A 17,541-nucleotide genomic window follows, 5' to 3' on the forward strand; every position below is an offset into this window, starting at 1 on the left:
GTTTTAATTTTCAAGCCATTCGTGCCATTCATTCAATAATATTGAATGAATTCTCCTTATGCCACATTTATTGAATTGTATTTATACCATGTCCTTTCGCAACGACTGTGCAACGGAAATCTCATAAATGTTTTCTATTCATCTACCAAATGCATTGGTCTTTTGTGGGGATTAATTCAGTTTTAGCCTAGTCTACATCGTCGTCGTGAGAACATGCCTTTATCAAACCGGGCTCCTTTTAATATAGCCTAGTCAAAACGAGAAACACATTTGGTTCGACGTGAAATTGGAAGCATATTGCTATGAAAGCATATCTCTAAAAGCTCCACACCCAAACATTTCACAAACACCTTATTATCGCACAGTCCCCGACACCCTCGCGTCAAATCTTAGATGTTCTGATTGTGGAAAAAAAGCCTGCTATGTTATTCCATTATATCCTTCAGTTTCATCATCTGTATATGTATTTCTGTGCGGAACAATGAGGCAAATGTAAGCAACTCGATGCGTTTATTTCTCCAGGCAAAAGTCAATATCACCTTCACAGTTTTTTTATATAAAAAAATGCCATTCAACAAATTGAGTCGGTTATACATGCGATCCATATTCTAGTTCAACGATTAAACAAAGTGTTGAATCCATAGGGAAATTAGCCAAACGTAGGCTAAAGCTTCTGTCTCAATCAACGTTAAAGAATATTAATATAATTTTTTGCCTCCTCTGAAATAGGCTATTTCTGAATAAAAAATAAAAAATAAAAATTTAATTTTCTTTGCGTCTGTTAATACTGGTTTTGGAGATGTCAATGTGTATTGTTTGAAGATGTTAGTCATTTTTTCATTGTCAAAGCCGACAATATTATCTACCCGGGTTTAGAATGTGGATATAGGCGGCAGAACATGCGCAGTGGCAGTTTGTGCCATATTGGAATGAGGTCGTGAACGACTAGGCGGAAAGAGACGGCATCTTAAACCGAGTTGAAAAACTATTTACTGGTAAGAATCAGATTATGTAACCAAATACTCACATACTATATTTTGTTTATTACGAGCTTAATATGATATAATGCATTTTGATGCTGTCTGCGTCTTTTTTCCCGTCTCTAAAAAAGATGACTCGGGCTCGGTCGAGTGCAAGCGCCCTTATTGCTCGCTACAGTGTAGCTAGCCTATTGCTCAAGCCATGACGTTCCAGTAACTTGACTTGGTCACAGACGTTTTTAGCATGTGCCGAATCAGCCGCATTCGACTTGGTGCATTTGGCATCAGAACTGACCTATATGGAATAAACACAGAGGCTATGAAATACATGTTATTTCTTGCATTCTGTGTCCTTCTCTTATTGCACGTTCGTTCTAGTGTGAAAGTTGGATCATCGGCGCTCGTGCCTGTGCAAAGCTATTGCGTTAATAGCTTGAAAATTATTGAAAGCGTCTATCGAGAATTCCCCGAAAATGTTGTTACTGAACTTAATCCATTTATCGCTCTTATATAATAAAGGCTGCACGATTTATAATAGACGACTCTGGTGTATTTGACTTTAAATCAAATAGGCCTAGGAATCCTTTAGATTTAATTTTAATGTTATTTCATTGTTGTTGTATGACTACCAGATAAATGATGCTATAAGATTAACATTTACACGTAGGCTAATCTAAGCACTAAACTGCCTATTTCTCTCAACTATAACTCCAAGTTCCCAGTTATGCTACTTGAGTAATCGCAGCAACATTGTTTCAATTGACATTTTGCTATAAACTGCAACATTGCTTCAATTGATGTGCCATGTAGCCTAAAATGCAACATTGTTTTATTTGACTTGCCGATGAAATATCAATATGAAGTGTTTTTTGCGCAAAAATGTGATTTCCACTTCTCCCGGCCAAGCTCTTCTATGGGCATTAACACGACAAATCCAGTTCAAATGACAGTTACAATACTGCGCTGAATGTCTTGTGACGTACGAGGGGCACTCGGACACCCCACTTACATTAGGCCACTATTTGACAATGGCAACATACAACACTGAAATGCAATCTCTCAAATAACAAGAAGCTTATGTGTAAGCTAATTGCTGACAATGAGGATTCATAAACACATCAACACATTGTTGTAAACGTGTTGTACTTGATGAAAATACTCCCATTTAGTCGAAGGTTATTCTCAACATAAACCCATGTCATCAACAGACTTCACTTTCGTTTACAGTTCATTTCTCAACCCCTTGTGTGTCCAATCAATGCATTTCTTTAACTTGCATTTCCTGCCCAGCGACCACTCAGTGTGACTCAGAGGACTTCATTCAGTCAATGGCATGTTAAGCACTGATCGTATGATCCAGTAACTCTTAGGAGGCGGTTGTAAAGATCAGCGTGTGTTAGTGTATGCATTCTAGTTTCTCTTTCAGGGTGAGTCAGTGTACATTCTACTAGAAAGAGTCAGTCTGAGAGTCAGGCAGTCAGTCTGCTGGTGGTGAGTGGGAGTACTGGGTAGGCCTCTATGAAACGATGGGGGAAGTTGTTCGTTTTCCTGTTCACTTTGGTGATTAAGTAACCGATTGTTTAACAGATTGACCTGTGAATTCCCTCAAATTTCAGCATCAAGAAATCATTTCTCATCAACCCCCTCCTCTTCTCAGCTTCATTCAGATTTGTGTATTTGTCATATGGAAATAATGAGGAAAAAAACTTGCTGACATTTTCAAGCAGTCTTTGTCTTTCAATCAACAACGATTTAAAATATTTTCTGGAGATAACCAGTTATCATAAGGCAGCCCAACACTGAGGGCTGGCTCTTTGTCAATAGCTAAATGGCTCTGCTGCTCTTTTCATCATCCTCCCTAGTGTTTGAGACGTGAGTGTGACCTCAAGCACAACGAGGCCCTCAGCTGGATAGCTGTGTGTGTGTGTGTGTGTGTGTGTGTGTGGGCAGCAGCAGGGTCGTGGGTAAAGGGCTGATCCTGGGTTACGTGGGCCGTGGTGTCCGGGCCGTGGTCAGGGAGACCCTGTCTGATGGCTGTCTCCTCTTTAATAGAGACATCAGACATGACAAAGACAGGCCTGACAGCCTTGCTGAATGGAGCCGCAGTGACAGAGCAGCTATCCTCCGCATCCTTTACACAAACCTCTCAGCTATTGTCATCTCTAATGCTCTCTCATGCCCAGTATATAAATGCTATTTCTCTTGTTGTGTTAAGTTAGTTTATCCTCTTTGTTGTCACAGAGTGGCTATAGCCTAACTGTTCAACTTTGTTTCAAAGTTGTGATCTGTTTGAGATGTATTTCGCCTCATTTAGCATTTTTAAAGTGATTAAGTCCTCTCTCATACTTTTAGCAACTTAGCAAGGTCATTTTGTATTAGCAAGGTCATTTTGTATTAGCAAGGTCATTTTGTATTAGCAAAACACGTACCTAAATATTCTCTGTGTCACTCTTCTCTCAAACACACTAACTAAACTTTGTTTATACTTCCATTTGCTAAGCCGCCCTCCCCATCCCAAAAACAAAATGTAAGGACTGGACACATTCAAATGACATCCCTGAGACCACCTATGCCACTTACCAACAGCCTACTATGCTTTCTTGCTCTCCTGGTTTTGGCTGTCAGACAGATTTAAAGAATGACGTCCATCTTTTCTAGATAATAATCTGTCTTTCCTTTCTTCCCCAGAGCTTCTAGACTTGGTCGGTAGGAGGAGCCAACATGAGTCATGAGTTGCTGGAGTCCGGTGAGTAACAACATGGACCTGCAGCGTTGTTACTGGTGGAGAGGGCTTTTTGACACAAATAACAGAATGAACCTGTGTGTGTGTATGCGTGTGCGTATTTGTGTGTGTGTGTTGCAGACGGAGACTCTAGTCTGGATGTGTCTGACTTTAACTGGGATGACTATTTGGAGGAGAACGGGGCAGTGTCTGTGCCCCACCATGCCTTCAAACACGTAAGTACTGAGACTATTTACACTCCTCATAACCCCACACAATACTCATACAATGTTGATCAATAGTTCACCTTATAAGAGCTTTTCATATATCATTCTCCCCAGGTGGACCAGGGCTTGCAGACAGGTCTGACTCCAGGTATGAAGCTGGAGGTGTGTGTGCGTTCAGAGACCGACCAACCCTACTGGGTGGCCTCCATCATCACCACCTGTGGCCAGCTGCTCCTCCTGCGATACGAAGGTTACCACGACGACCGCCGCGCCGACTTCTGGTGTGACATTATGACGGCTGACCTCCACCCCCTGGGCTGGAGCCGGGAGCAGAGCAAACCCATGAGACCCCCCGAGGGTGAGGGAGCTTGGACAGGGGAGAGAACTCACTGCGATGGCTGTTGTGAATGATCTCTTCCACTCCCAACTAGTTGTACCAGGGTTATTACGGGGTTATTACCATGAAATCTAGACCTGAGTTTTTCAAAGACATTTCCCAAGCTTGTTTTTATATTCCTTAACCATGTCTCTCCATCGCCCACCTCAGGTGTGAGAGAGAAGCAACCAGACTGGGAGGATGTCCTGGAGAAAGCCCTAGCTGAGAAGTGCAGTGCACCTGCCAACCTACTGGAAGGGGTGAGAGGGGTTCAGTTATAAACTGGAACAACTGGGAATGTATGCCAGATAAGCAAGGGTTTTGAACTCACTTTGTATCAGTAAGGGTATTGCAGAGTGTAATCCAGCATGTCCTTACTTGTGTGTCTGCCTGTGCGCTTACACGTATGTGCTCGTGTGTGTGTGTGTCTATAGCCCCAGCGTGGTAAGGACCCAGTGGATCTGATGTCTCCAGGCTGCAGTGTGGAGCTGCAGGACAGTGTTGACCCTGGGGTGGCGTGGGGCGCTGAGGTGGAGGAGAACATGGGTGGCAGGCTGAGACTACGCCTAGCAGGCACAGAGAGACTCCCTGATACACACTCCACCCTCTGGCTCTACTACCTGCACCCCCGCCTCCACCCACCTGGCTGGGCCAAAGAGCACGGCTGCACCCTCAGGCCTCCTTCAGGTAAACGGCTCTTTTCAGAAAGATCTTGGGTGAATTCAGTTTCAAAATGCAAAAACTAAATATGATTCATGAATATATCTGAGGTTGTGTTTTTTTACTGTTTAATATGATAATTTGTGTGTGTGGTTGCTTGTTTCAGCCCTGGTCCCCCTGCACACGGAGGAGGAGTGGGAGGAGGTCAGACAGAGGATCAGTAATCAGCCTCATGACGAGGCCCTCTCTGAAGAGTTCTATAAGGTAAAGGCACTACCAAGCAGTATGTATTAGCACTACAAGGGTCTGTGGAATACCAGTGCAATGTTGATCGAATGAGCCATCACTGTGTGTGTGTGTTTGCTTCAGGACCGGCCTGCCATTGCTGCCCACTGCTTTACTGAGGGGATGAAACTGGAGGCTGTTGACCCTACGTCCCCTTTCTGCATCAGTCCTGCCACCGTTATCAAGGTGACAACCTCTTTACTGGCCCAGTCTCACCTCAGGCTCCTAGAATTGTCGGACTACGTTCTTCTCAGACCAGAGATCATTATTATGACTGGGTTGGATGATGACAGTACAGTAGTGAAGGCACTTCAGCCCACCCAACAGTTTCAGCTATATTGTTGTTGCATATTCAGTCCACCCAGATCAGTGGTCACCTCAGGGCTAGGAGAGTAGAGATTTGCTCAAATAAATCCTGACATAGTACCCATGTAAACTCTGGGAGCCTACCCACCAAGTAGAAATTGAAGTCATTAAGATACAGTATGGTAGTGTATGTGAGGTTACCTTTGGGTGAGATATGCTTATGGAACAAGGGTAGGGTAAATACTGCATAGAGCAGACATGACCCACTGGGCACACACAGGTTAAACTAACGTGGAATAAAAGTTGATTTGATGTCTGTGCCCAGAGGGGAGTGTGATGTGATACCCTACCTCTCCTCTTCAGGTGTTCAGTGACGAGTGCTTCCTAGTAAAGATGGACAGTCTCCGTGGTGATGATTCAGGGGCAGAAGGCGTTGGGTCCTTCCTGTGTCACAGGGACAGTCCTGGGATCTTTCCTGCCCAGTGGAGCCTTAAGAACGGCCTCCCACTCAGCCCCCCTCCAGGTGATGAAACGCTAGTAACATTTACAGAGCTACTTTTAAAAATGTGCTCAGTTATTATATTTGAGGATTTATCTAATTGTATTGTGGTCTCTCTCTCCGGTTGTGTAGGGTACCAGGGGCAGGACTTTGACTGGGCAGACTACCTGAAACAGTGTCAGGCAGAGGCAGCACCACAACACTGTTTCCTCACAGTGAGTCAAGCTCTGTCTTACATGGAGCAATGCATGTTATATAACATGAGTGTATAGCATGGGTGAACATGGGACATGAATAATCTCTCTCTCCTGATGTATCCCTGTCTACCTCTCAGGAACAGTCTGATCACAGCTTTAAAGAGGCCATGAAGTTGGAGGCGGTCAACCCAATATCACCTGAGCACATTCACGTGGCAACGGTGACCAAGGTCAAAGGGCAACATATTTGGCTTGGCCTGGAAGGTGAGAACCTGTAGCTACGCATCTTGGCCCAGCGTTGTCCGGGTTAGGCCGTCATTGTAAATAAGAATTTGTTCTTAACTGACTTGCCTAGTTAAATAGTTAAATAAATCAAATCAAATAATCATATCCGGGCCCTGCATTTTTCAATCTTAGTCTGGGACCATTTGAGTGTGGGCTTGTGCACACTGATGGTATTAATATTAGATAATGAATTAGTTCTGTGGGTCTAAATCAGTCTCTTTGTGTCTAGGGCTGAAACAGGCTATACCAGAGCTGATCGCTCATGTGGACTCGTTGGATATCTTCCCTGTCAGCTGGTGTGAGACCAACGGTTACCCCCTGCTGTACCCCATCAAACCCAAAGGTGGGTGTCCCAAAATAAGATAACATTGTGTCTCTCTCTCTCTCTAATGTGAAGGGGAGCCACTAGCATTCCACAATATGCATGGAAGTTTTAACCATTGCAGTCGCCGTATTTGACAGTACTCTGTATAGTTTCAGTAGAGTTTTATTTCTGGTGATTATATATTGTCTTACAGTTGAAAAGCAGAGGAGGATTGCTGTGGTGCAGCCTGAGAAACAGTAAGTAGGCCTATGGGAAAGGAAGGAATCTATCATTGGCTGGTAATTGGTTGTTTGTCCACTTTTGATTGGTTAACACTCCAGTCCCATGCACTTTGACCCCTAACCTGTATCTTTGTCCCTATAGCCGAGCACCACCCAAATCCACAACACCTGACACACTCAGGTTGCAGTTGGCCAGCCAATCAGAGACTGGTGAGTGTTTCTCATGTAGACATACCAGAGAAATACATTATTGGGATTTCTGACGTGAGGCACACCTCTTACATTCTGTGTGATGTGTTTGTGTACAGGACAGGGGAACGGAAAGTACTGCTGTCCCAAGATTTTCTTCAACCACCGCTGCTTCTCCGGCCCCTACCTGAACAAGGGCCGCATCGCTGAGCTGCCCCAGTGTGTTGGCCCTGGCAACTGTGTCCTGGTTCTCAAAGAGGTGAGGAGCACCTGGGTGGGATTGGAACAAACATAGTACATTATGTTAGGGCTTTGGCGGTGACCGTTAATTAACATAAACACCTTAAGCACCTCCGGGATTCCACACTTACAAGCTGCTGATGCGGGCGTTTGGAACATCTAGGCCTACATTTTAAAAAGTCGAAAGGAGTGGCTATTGTGTTGAGCGTAAAAGTGATCATTTGAAACAGATCCTATAGGCTACACTTTATTTAGAGTTAATTGGTCATTTTAGTTGTGATAGGTATACAAACCATACAAATAAAAACATACAGGGCTCCGGAAGGCCGAGCGGAAATGGAGGAAAACTCGCCTCCCTGCGGACCTGGCATCCTTTCACTCCCTCCTCTCTACATTTTCCTCCTCTGTCTCTGCTGCTAAAGCCACTTTCTACCACTCTAAATTCCAAGCATCTGCCTCTAACCCTAGGAAGCTCTTTGCCACATTCTCCTCCCTCCTGAATCCTCCTCCCCCTCCCCCCTCCTCCCTCTCTGCAGATGACTTCGTCAACCATTTTGAAAAGAAGATCGACGACATCCGATCCTCGTTTGCTAAGTCAAACAACACCGCTGGTTCTGCTCACACTGCCCTACCCTGTGCTCTGACCTCTTTCTCCCCTCTCTCTCCAGATGAAATCTCGCGTCTTGTGACGGCCGGCCGCCCAACAACCTGCCCGCTCGACCCTATCCCCTCCTCTCTTCTCCAGACCATTTCCGGAGACCTTCTCCCTTACCTCACCTCGCTCATCAACTTATCCCTGACCGCTGGCTACGTCCCTTCCGTCTTCAAGAGAGCGAGAGTTGCACCCCTTCTGAAAAAACCTACACTCGATCCCTCCGATGTCAACAACTACAGACCAGTATCCCTTCTTTCTTTTCTCTCCAAAACTCTTGAACGTGCCGTCCTTGGTCAGCTCTCCCGCTATCTCTCTCAGAATGACCTTCTTGATCCAAATCAGTCAGGTTTCAAGACTAGTCATTCAACTGAGACTGCTCTTCTCTGTATCACGGAGGCGCTCCGCACCGCTAAAGCTAACTCTCTCTCCTCTGCTCTCATCCTTCTAGACCTATCGGCTGCCTTCGATACTGTGAACCATCAGATCCTCCTCTCCACCCTCTCCGAGTTGGGCATCTCCGGCGCGGCCCACGCTTGGATTGCGTCCTACCTGACAGGTCGCTCCTACCAGGTGGCGTGGCGAGAATCTGTCTCCTCACCACGCGCTCTCACCACTGGTGTCCCCCAGGGCTCTGTTCTAGGCCCTCTCCTATTCTCGCTATACACCAAGTCACTTGGCTCTGTCATAACCTCACATGGTCTCTCCTATCATTGCTATGCAGACGACACACAATTAATCTTCTCCTTTCCCCCTTCTGATGACCAGGTGGCGAATCGCATCTCTGCATGTCTGGCAGACATATCAGTGTGGATGACGGATCACCACCTCATGCTGAACTTCGGCAAGACGGAGCTGCTCTTCCTCCCGGGGAAGGACTGCCCGTTCCATGATCTCGCCATCACGGTTGACAACTCCATTGTGTCCTCCTCCCAGAGCGCTAAGAACCTTGGCGTGATCCTGGACAACAAACTGTCGTTCTCAACTAACATCAAGGCGGTGGCCCGTTCCTGTAGGTTCATGCTCTACAACATCCGCAGAGTACGACCCTGCCTCACACAGGAAGCGGCGCAGGTCCTAATCCAGGCACTTGTCATCTCCCGTCTGGATTACTGCAACTCGCTGTTGGCTGGGCTCCCTGCCTGTGCCATTAAACCCCTACAACTCATCCAGAACGCCGCAGCCCGACTAGTGTTCAACCTTCCCAAGTTCTCTCACGTCACCCCGCTCCTCCGCTCTCTCCACTGGCTTCCAGTTGAAGCTCGCATCCGCTACAAGACCATGGTGCTTGCCTACGGAGCTGTGAGGGGAACGGCACCTCAGTACCTCCAGGCTCTGATCAGGCCCTACACCCAAATAAGGGCACTGCGTTCATCCACCTCTGGCCTGCTCGCCTCCCTACCACTGAGGAAGTACAGTTCCCGCTCAGCTCAGTCAAAACTGTTCGCTGCTCTGGCTCCCCAATGGTGGAACAAACTCCCTCATGACGCCAGGACAGCGGAGTCAATCACCACCTTCCGGAGACACCTGAAACCTCACCTCTTTAAGGAATACCTAGGATAGGATAAAGTAATCCTTCTCACCCCCTCCCCCCTTAAAATATTTAGATGCACTATTGTAAAGTGGTTGTTCCACTGGATGTCATAAGGTGAATGCACCAATTTGTAAGTCGCTCTGGATAAGAGCGTCTGCTAAATGACTTAAATGTAATATGTAAATGTAAATGATGCTTAAGGTGTTGAGGCGGCAGGGTAGCCTAGTGGTTAGAGTGTTGGACTAGTAACCGGAAGGTTGCAGGTTCAAATCCCTGAGCTGACAAGGTACAAATCTGTCGTTCTGTCCTTATTTATCATTATTTAACCCATTGTTTATTTAACTCACTGCCGTCATTGAAAATAAGAATTTGTTCTTAACTGACTTGCCTAGTTAAATAAAGGTCAAATAAATAAAAAATATGCGACTCTATATTGATGATTTGGCAAAAGTTGGCAAAAAAGACATGCGCTCTAATCCTTGCGCTTTCGCAGAGAGAGAATTGCATTGCTGCTCTGATTGTGTAGCAAGCAAGTTGGGAGATATCTAATCAGTGGAAGATGGAATTAAAATGACAGAATTAAAAGTAAAATTAAAAGGAAAGGCTACAACGAACAAAAGCCAATGCTGCTATTTATAATCTGAATGGAGTTGTTGTTATTTGTAGGCTAACTGTAGGACTGTGAGAAGCGCAGTAGCGTTATGGCTAGCTTCAATTAGCCTAGTTAGCTTGCTTCTCTCGGTGTGATGCAGTCAAGGCAGATAGGCTACTATGCAATCGGATGGGTGATAAATAACTAGCATAAAGTTAGTCTACTAGCACTAGTGGTTGCTGTCTCTTTCTCCCTCTGTACCTGCTCCGGTGCTCCGTGCCTCCGGTGCTCCAAGCCTCCAGTCGAGCTTACTCACACACTGCACAGCCCCTCCCTTGCTCCATAGTAGTTAGAGATGCTTGCTCTGTGCGTCTCTCTCCCTCCCTTTCTCCCTAGCGGTTAATAAAGTAGCAAAATAATTGGCTTTTCTGATCGTTGTCTTTAGGTCAGTTCGGAATTTGTTTTAAAAATGTAATGATGCATATTGGGTCCAGGGCTTTCCCGTGTCCATTTCGGAACGGGACCTCTAACTCCCATCACCATTTGTCCTCATCATTAAGATTATTCAAATTCAATCATAAAGTGTTTAGAACGTAATTAGAGGGACTATAGAGCGCTGAGTACCAGGCCATTAGTGAGGGCCGTTGGGTAGACTACACATAAGCGACCAACGGTCACAGGTAATTTGACTGTGGTCATGACTCGTCACTCCCTGTGTGGTGGTAATACGGTCACTATGATGTAATAACTGTATCACATTGTACTAAAAAGTCAACTAAACTACTCAAATCTACTTAGGGCAGTTGGTAATAGGGCAAAATCTTGCTATCCCAGAGATCACTCCTGACTTCCCAGTTAGACTGGGAACAGTATCCATGCTAAGCCCTTTATGTCTCTCTCCATCTCCCTGTGTCCTGTCCAGGTGTTGACTCTGCTGATCAACTCAGCCTACAAGCCCAGCCGGGTGCTCAGGGAGCTGCAGCTCGACCAGGAGGACCGCTGGCACGGCCATGGAGAGACACTCAAAGCCAAGTGAGGAACGCCTACTCTATCATAACGTCATTACAATCACCAAATGCACTTTCTGCATAGATTCAGTCTAAGCTTTTCTGCTCGTGTTTGTGTTGAGTTGATGATTAAAGTGTTTATTGGGATTGGCTAAGCTGTTCTAGCGTTGCTAACCTGAGCATCTGCTCTTGACCGGCAGGTACAAGGGAAAGAGTTACCGGGCTACGGTGGAGATAGTGCGTACAGCAGATTGTGTGGCGGAATTCTGTAGGAAGACCTGCATCAAGCTGGAGTGTTGCCCAAACCTGTTTGGACCTCGCATGGTTCTGGAGCGCTGCTCAGAGAACTGCTCTGTGCTCACCAAGACCAAATACAGTATGTGTGACCTACTCAATTGCTCTAAATCAAATACATATGAGTAAAACCTGGTGTTCAGAAATCAGGTGTTATGGAGATAAAGAGACACTCAATGATGATAAGTAAGGGGGGGAATCAACAAATAGGGGACGCAGTGTCTGTTTTATGTGTATTTCGCTATACACTTACAGTGCATTTGGAAAGTATTCAGACCCCTTGACTTTTTCCCAAAAAATGTACGTTACAGCCTTATTCTAAAATTGATTCAAATGTATCAGTCTACACACAATACTCCGTAATGACAAAGCAAAAATAGGTTTTTAACTCAAAAAAATAATCATATTACAAATAAAAAACAGACATATCTTATTTACATAAATATTCAGACCCTTTGCTATGAAGCTCTAAATTGAGCTCTGGTGCATTCTGTTTCCATTGATCATCCTTGAGATGTTGCTACAATTTGATTGGAGTCCACCTGTGGTAAATTAAATTGATTGGACATGATTTGGAAAGGCACACACCTGTCTATATATAGTCCCAGGTGAATGCACCAATTTGTAAGTCGCTCTGGATAAGAGCGTCTGCTAAATGACTTAAATGTAAATGTAAATGTTGTCAGCGAAAACCAGCCATGAGGTCGAAGGAATTGTCCATAGAGCTCTGAGACAGGATTGTGTCGAGGCACAGATATGGGGAAGGATACCAAAAACCTGCTGCAGCATTGAACATCCCCAACAAGACAGTGGCCTCCATCATTCTTAAATGGAAGAAGTTTGGAACCACCAAGACTCTTCCTAGAGCTGGCCAACTGAGCAATCAGGGGAGAAGGGTCTTGGTCAGGGAGGTGACCAAGAACCCGATGGTCACTCTGACAGAGCGCCAGCATTCCTCCGTGGAGATGGGAGAACCTTCCAGAAGGACAGCCATCTCTGCAGCACTCCACCAATTAGGCCTTTAGTGGCCAGACGGAACACACTCCTAAGTAAAATACCCATGACAGCCCGCTTGGAGTTTGCCAAAAGGCACGTAAAGGATATTCAGACCATGAGAAACAAGATTCTCTTTGGCCTGAATGCCAAGCGTCACGTCTGGAGGAAACCTGGCACCATCCCTACAGTGAAGCATGGTGGTGGCAGCATCATGCTGTGGGGATGTTTTTCAGCAGCAAGGACTGGGAGACTAGTCAGGATTGAGGGAAAGATGAACAGATCAAAGTACAGAGAGATCCTTGATGAAAAACTCTGTCAGAGCATTCAGGACTTCAGACTTGGGCGAAGGTTCACTTTCGGACAAGGGACAACAACAGGACAACAACCCTAAGCACACAGCCAAGACCACACCGGAATGGCTTCGGGACAAGTCTCTAAATGTCCTTGAGTGGCCCAGCCAGAGCCAGGACTTGAACAACTCTGGAGAGACCTGAAAATAGCTGTGCAGCGACGCTCCCCATCCAACCTGACGGAGCTTGAGAGGATCTGCAGAGAAGAATGGAGAAAAACTCCCCAAATATAGGTGTGCCAAGCTTGTCGCATTATACCCAATAAGAATCGAGGATGTACTCGATGCCAAAGATGCTTCAACAAAGTACTGAGTAGAGGTTCTGAATATTTATGTAAATGTGATATTTAAGTTTTTTTTGTTTTTATACATTTGCAAAAATGTCTAAACTGTTTTTGCTTTGTCATTATGGGGTATTGTGTGTAGATGTATGTGAGGGGAAAAAAACAAATTATTATATTTTAGAATAAGGCAGTAACGCAACAAAATGTGTAAAAAGTCAAGGGGTCTGAATACTTTCCAAATTCACGGTGTATGTTGATGATAAAGCATTGGATGCAGAATGCTCAGGAGGACTGAGATTGGAGTATTGATGTGTTCTCTGCAGCTTATTATTATGGTAAGAAGAAATGTAAACGAGTGGGCCGCCCACCAGGGGGGCATTCTAACCTAGAAGGAGGGGTGAAGAGAAGAGGTAGAAGGAGGAAGAGGAGAAAGCAACTATTTGTCCATAAGAAGAGACGCTCCTCAGCCTCACTAGACAACACACCTGCCGGTTCACCACAGGTAACAGACACACTCCACACACACACACACACACACACACACACACACACACACACACACACACACACACACACACACACACACACACACACACACACACACACACACACACACACACACACACACACACACACACACACACTCACATCGAGATATCTTTAAACTTAACCATCCCTTTCTCTAACACCTTTCTCTAACACAGGGCAGTGGAGATGAGGAGGATCTGGATGATGAGAACTCTCTGAGTGACGATACTGGCTCTGAGCTCCAGGATGATCAGGACGATTCAGAGTATTCCATTGGGAAGTCTCAACCACCCACCCCATCCCCCTCTCCTCCTGCAACGCCCAGACCAACCCGAAAACGCAGGAAACCTCGCTCCCCATCTTACTCTGATGATGAGAACCACCCACCTTCACCAAAGGTGAACTGTACTGTGCTTTTACTTTTTGTCTGTTCACTGTGAATAGACGGTTCGGTGTTTAGCAACAAACCGATGCGTGTGCAACTATGGGGCAAAACTGACAGTTTGGCTTAGATTGTTGATAACATGTTAACTATCTTTCGTTTCCAATGTTTATTGAAAACATAAATACATTTGCACAATGAGCACTTGTTGTCCCTCAAATACATTGTTACAGTTGTTGGTTAGCTAGCTAGCAAGTTTTAGCCATATTAGCATAGACATCAGTCAAAACACCCCAAAACAAGACATGATATCAAGAACAAGATCAAACTAGCTGAAAGGAGCCACCTACGATTCCCCACATGGCAGCTTCTTGTCATTGTTGCTAGCTAAATGGCCATCCAGAATCACATCACACAACCGTCTGCCCCATTGAAGTGTGCGCATTGCTTTATGTGACGTTGTCAGCCAACCCGTCTCTATATATAGTATGATGAATTAATTAACTGCATCTCTGTGTTCTGCAGAGCTTGAGAGGTGAGGCTCCCCAGAAACTGTGTTTGGACACCAGTCCCCTGGAGTGGAGTGTGACTGATGTGGTGTGTTTCATCAGGACCACCGACTGTGCTCCCCTGGCACGCATCTTCCTGGATCAGGTAATAATCACACACACATACACACACACACACACACACAGAATCATTATCTCAACTGTACAACAAGCAGTGCTTGACTTGGGCCGGATCTGTCTGGAATGCCGTACCAGCACTTCTAATTTTGGGGGAATTGCATACCGGCACCATTATAAAAACAAAGTAACCTATCGCTGGCCCAGATTCACACACTAAAGGTTGGTTAAAGTGGAATGAAAGCGTGATCTTCATTGAATAGCCATGGAGAGTGAGCATTCATTTCCTGATTACTCTTTGTTCAAGTTTATTTGTCGCTAGTCTGTGAATCTGTGAGTGACAGTAGGTTGTTCAAGATTACGCAGATTGAAAATGATGGTTTGTAAAGTTATGAAAAGTCATGGAAATTAGTTTCGTAGTTGTTGTTTATGTAATTCATGAAAGCCATTTTTTAAAAATATGATCAATCAATTAAAAAATGACATATCGGCCATTATCTGAATGACCCTTCAGTGCATGTCTGTGGTGCTGCGTGTGTGCTGCATGTGTGCTGCGTGTGTGCCAGTGCGAGTGGGCCGTTGCCCGAGGAGAGAGAGCGTGACATTTCAGCAGCCGGTATAAAATAATGACAAGCAGACTAATTAGAATTCAAAACATAACTTGTAGCAGTTATCTTGCTATTTAACTAAGCATTCCTTTTGTTGTTTCCTTTCCACCGGCACTGTAGAGCATAAATACATCTGCGTTGGTGGAAAGCTGTGATTCTCCTCGATTAAATAGTAGCCATGTAATTGCGACAACTTAAGAAATATTTTAATAATAGCCTAATTGACAAATAACTTGCTGTGCATAGATCTCCTCCAAAACATGAATATATGAAGCCTTATATATTAACATGTCTAGTTAGATAGGTTGCTTTGAAGTAGGCTACCTTATCCATTTGATCCCTGATTTATTGAATGAGGGAATCATTCTATAAAGACAAAAGTATTTGGTTGTAATGTTGAAAAGGCCAAGCCTGCACACCCAGGAGCTCTCCAGATGGAGGGTTGACCACGTGTGACTAACAGTGCAGGTGTATGTGGGGTCTAAGTGCTTTGATCAAGGGCACAACGGCAGGAGGTGGTAGGTCTACATGGGATCAGACACAGCAGCTTTCCAGTGTCAATAATGCTTCACTTTTTCATGTAGGCTATAATAATAGTACTACACATGTGGTTAAAAGTCAAGGAAAATGTGTATAAACCATTAATGGTGAATAATCAGAGGTCTCTATAGTATAATGCCATTTGTGAATTTCGGTGAACGTAGTCTAATGGACCGACTTGGAAAAAGACAGCTCCTGCACTTCTTCCATCCCAAGTCAAGCATTGGTGTACAGTATGGCCTAAATCCATGACTATTGTGGTCTAACCCCATGGCCGTGCTTGTGTTTTCAGGAGATTGATGGACAGGCTCTGCTTCTGCTCAACCTGCCCACACTGCAGGAGTGTATGGACCTGAAACTGGGACCAGCCATAAAGCTGTGTCACCATATCGAAAGGGTCAAACTTGAATTCTACCAGAAATTTGCTACATAGCTGAGGGTTCTGAACAAAACATTACATGCAGTCAGTAACATTAAATGAGTCCATAACTGATTTCCAGCTGGACATCCTTTGGACCCTGCACCCAGGCCCAGCACAACAGCAGCAGTCATGCATGGACATCAGACGGATCAAGACTTTCATTTTTGCCTGTTTTTTACTGTGTAATGGTCAGAAAGGGTTCTGCCTCGTTGTATTCTAGGTAAAGACACCTTAACATGGATAGTCATGTTCAGGTTTATCTCACCCACAATATCTAAATGACTCCTGGTTTCATTTGATCAACTTGACAAGCATTGATAATGCAAGGATTTAAGCACAAAGACAAATAAACCATGTACTATATTGCGGTATGTAAAGTGTACATAGCAGGGTGAATTTGTATATAGTGTACATATTTAAAAGGTCTTCTAGTACAATAGGGTGATTAATGGTTATAGCCTGATTTTCTACTAAACACATTTGCTTTGAAAGTATCTGTGCAAAGGTCTTATTTCAAAATGTAGACATACATTTGAGATTGGAAACCCACAGAAAGAGCCATCCCTACTGTTTGACACCCTTTTCGTCTTCTCAGAGAGGGATTTTAACATCTAATCATATTGAAGACATTAACTAGGGCTTGTTGTAAAGCATTAAGATGTAGGTGTTTTTGGAGCAAAATTCAAATAAGAATAAACCAAATATTGGGACCCTTTGTGACCCTTTATATATTTGTATAGTTTTACCTTTTAACTACAACTATTGGTGGACTAGTGTGTGTATGCTTTATTTTCAGGAGCCATTCTACTAGCTGTCTTTGCTGTGTTTGTGTTTTATTTCCCCTGATTTACCTGTCTCTGCCATTGAGATCTATTACTCTTACAGGAGATAAAACTGGAATTTATTCATTTGATTTTGTCAATATGTTTGTTGAATATGATTGCTATTTTAAGAGAATGTGGAATTAAAGCCTGAATCTCATCCCAATAGAGAGCAATAGTATTGGCCTCATTCTGTAGGCACTTACTCCGCCATGGTTCATTGGACAAAACCTATGGGGAAAATGTTGTTTTTGGATAAATGTCGAAAATAAGGTGTCTGTTAAACACAGGCTTATGTCTTATAGGTTTTGTTCTACGAGATAATCAGCTAACGTCACTTTCTGTGTATTTTGAAGCACGTATATAATAATTAAAAAACACAAAGACTTCATGAA

The 17,541-nt window shown here is 44.4% G+C and overlaps 1 protein-coding gene across 2 annotated transcripts; it reads left to right on the plus strand.

The window, feature by feature from the left end:
- The first annotated feature begins 903 nt into the window (after nt 1-903).
- Nucleotides 904-17,318, plus strand: LOC124004246 (scm-like with four MBT domains protein 1). Of its 2 annotated transcripts, none has more exons than XM_046313029.1 (21): nt 904-995; nt 3,669-3,726; nt 3,844-3,938; nt 4,044-4,287; nt 4,477-4,565; nt 4,740-4,992; nt 5,132-5,229; nt 5,335-5,436; nt 5,920-6,079; nt 6,188-6,270; nt 6,390-6,516; nt 6,767-6,880; nt 7,056-7,098; nt 7,226-7,293; nt 7,392-7,531; nt 11,213-11,322; nt 11,498-11,673; nt 13,544-13,722; nt 13,925-14,146; nt 14,656-14,784; nt 16,197-17,318. In XM_046313029.1, exons 2-21 carry the CDS (start codon nt 3,702-3,704, stop codon nt 16,335-16,337), a joined length of 2,598 nt encoding a protein of 865 aa, XP_046168985.1. In that variant the 5' UTR covers nt 904-995; nt 3,669-3,701; the 3' UTR covers nt 16,338-17,318. The 2 variants fall into 2 exon arrangements, with proteins under 2 accessions (XP_046168985.1, XP_046168986.1); XM_046313030.1 differs by having other exon boundaries at nt 13,592-13,722.
- The last annotated feature ends 223 nt before the right edge of the window (nt 17,319-17,541 follow it).

Source organism: Oncorhynchus gorbuscha, linkage group LG18, assembly GCF_021184085.1.
Source record: "Oncorhynchus gorbuscha isolate QuinsamMale2020 ecotype Even-year linkage group LG18, OgorEven_v1.0, whole genome shotgun sequence".
Classification (NCBI taxonomy): Eukaryota; Metazoa; Chordata; class Actinopteri; order Salmoniformes; family Salmonidae; genus Oncorhynchus; species Oncorhynchus gorbuscha.

What these genes read in the sequence shown, in the direction of transcription:
- LOC124004246 (XM_046313029.1), top strand. Translation starts at nt 3,702, where the DNA reads ATGAGTCATGAGTTGCTGGAGTCCG. An exon ending in CTGCCAACCTACTGGAAGGG is followed by an intron (nt 4,566 to 4,739) that starts GTGAGAGGGGTT and finishes GTGTGTCTATAG; the next exon opens with CCCCAGCGTGGTAAGGACCC. An exon ending in GTGTCCTGGTTCTCAAAGAG is followed by an intron (nt 7,532 to 11,212) that starts GTGAGGAGCACC and finishes TGTCCTGTCCAG; the next exon opens with GTGTTGACTCTGCTGATCAA.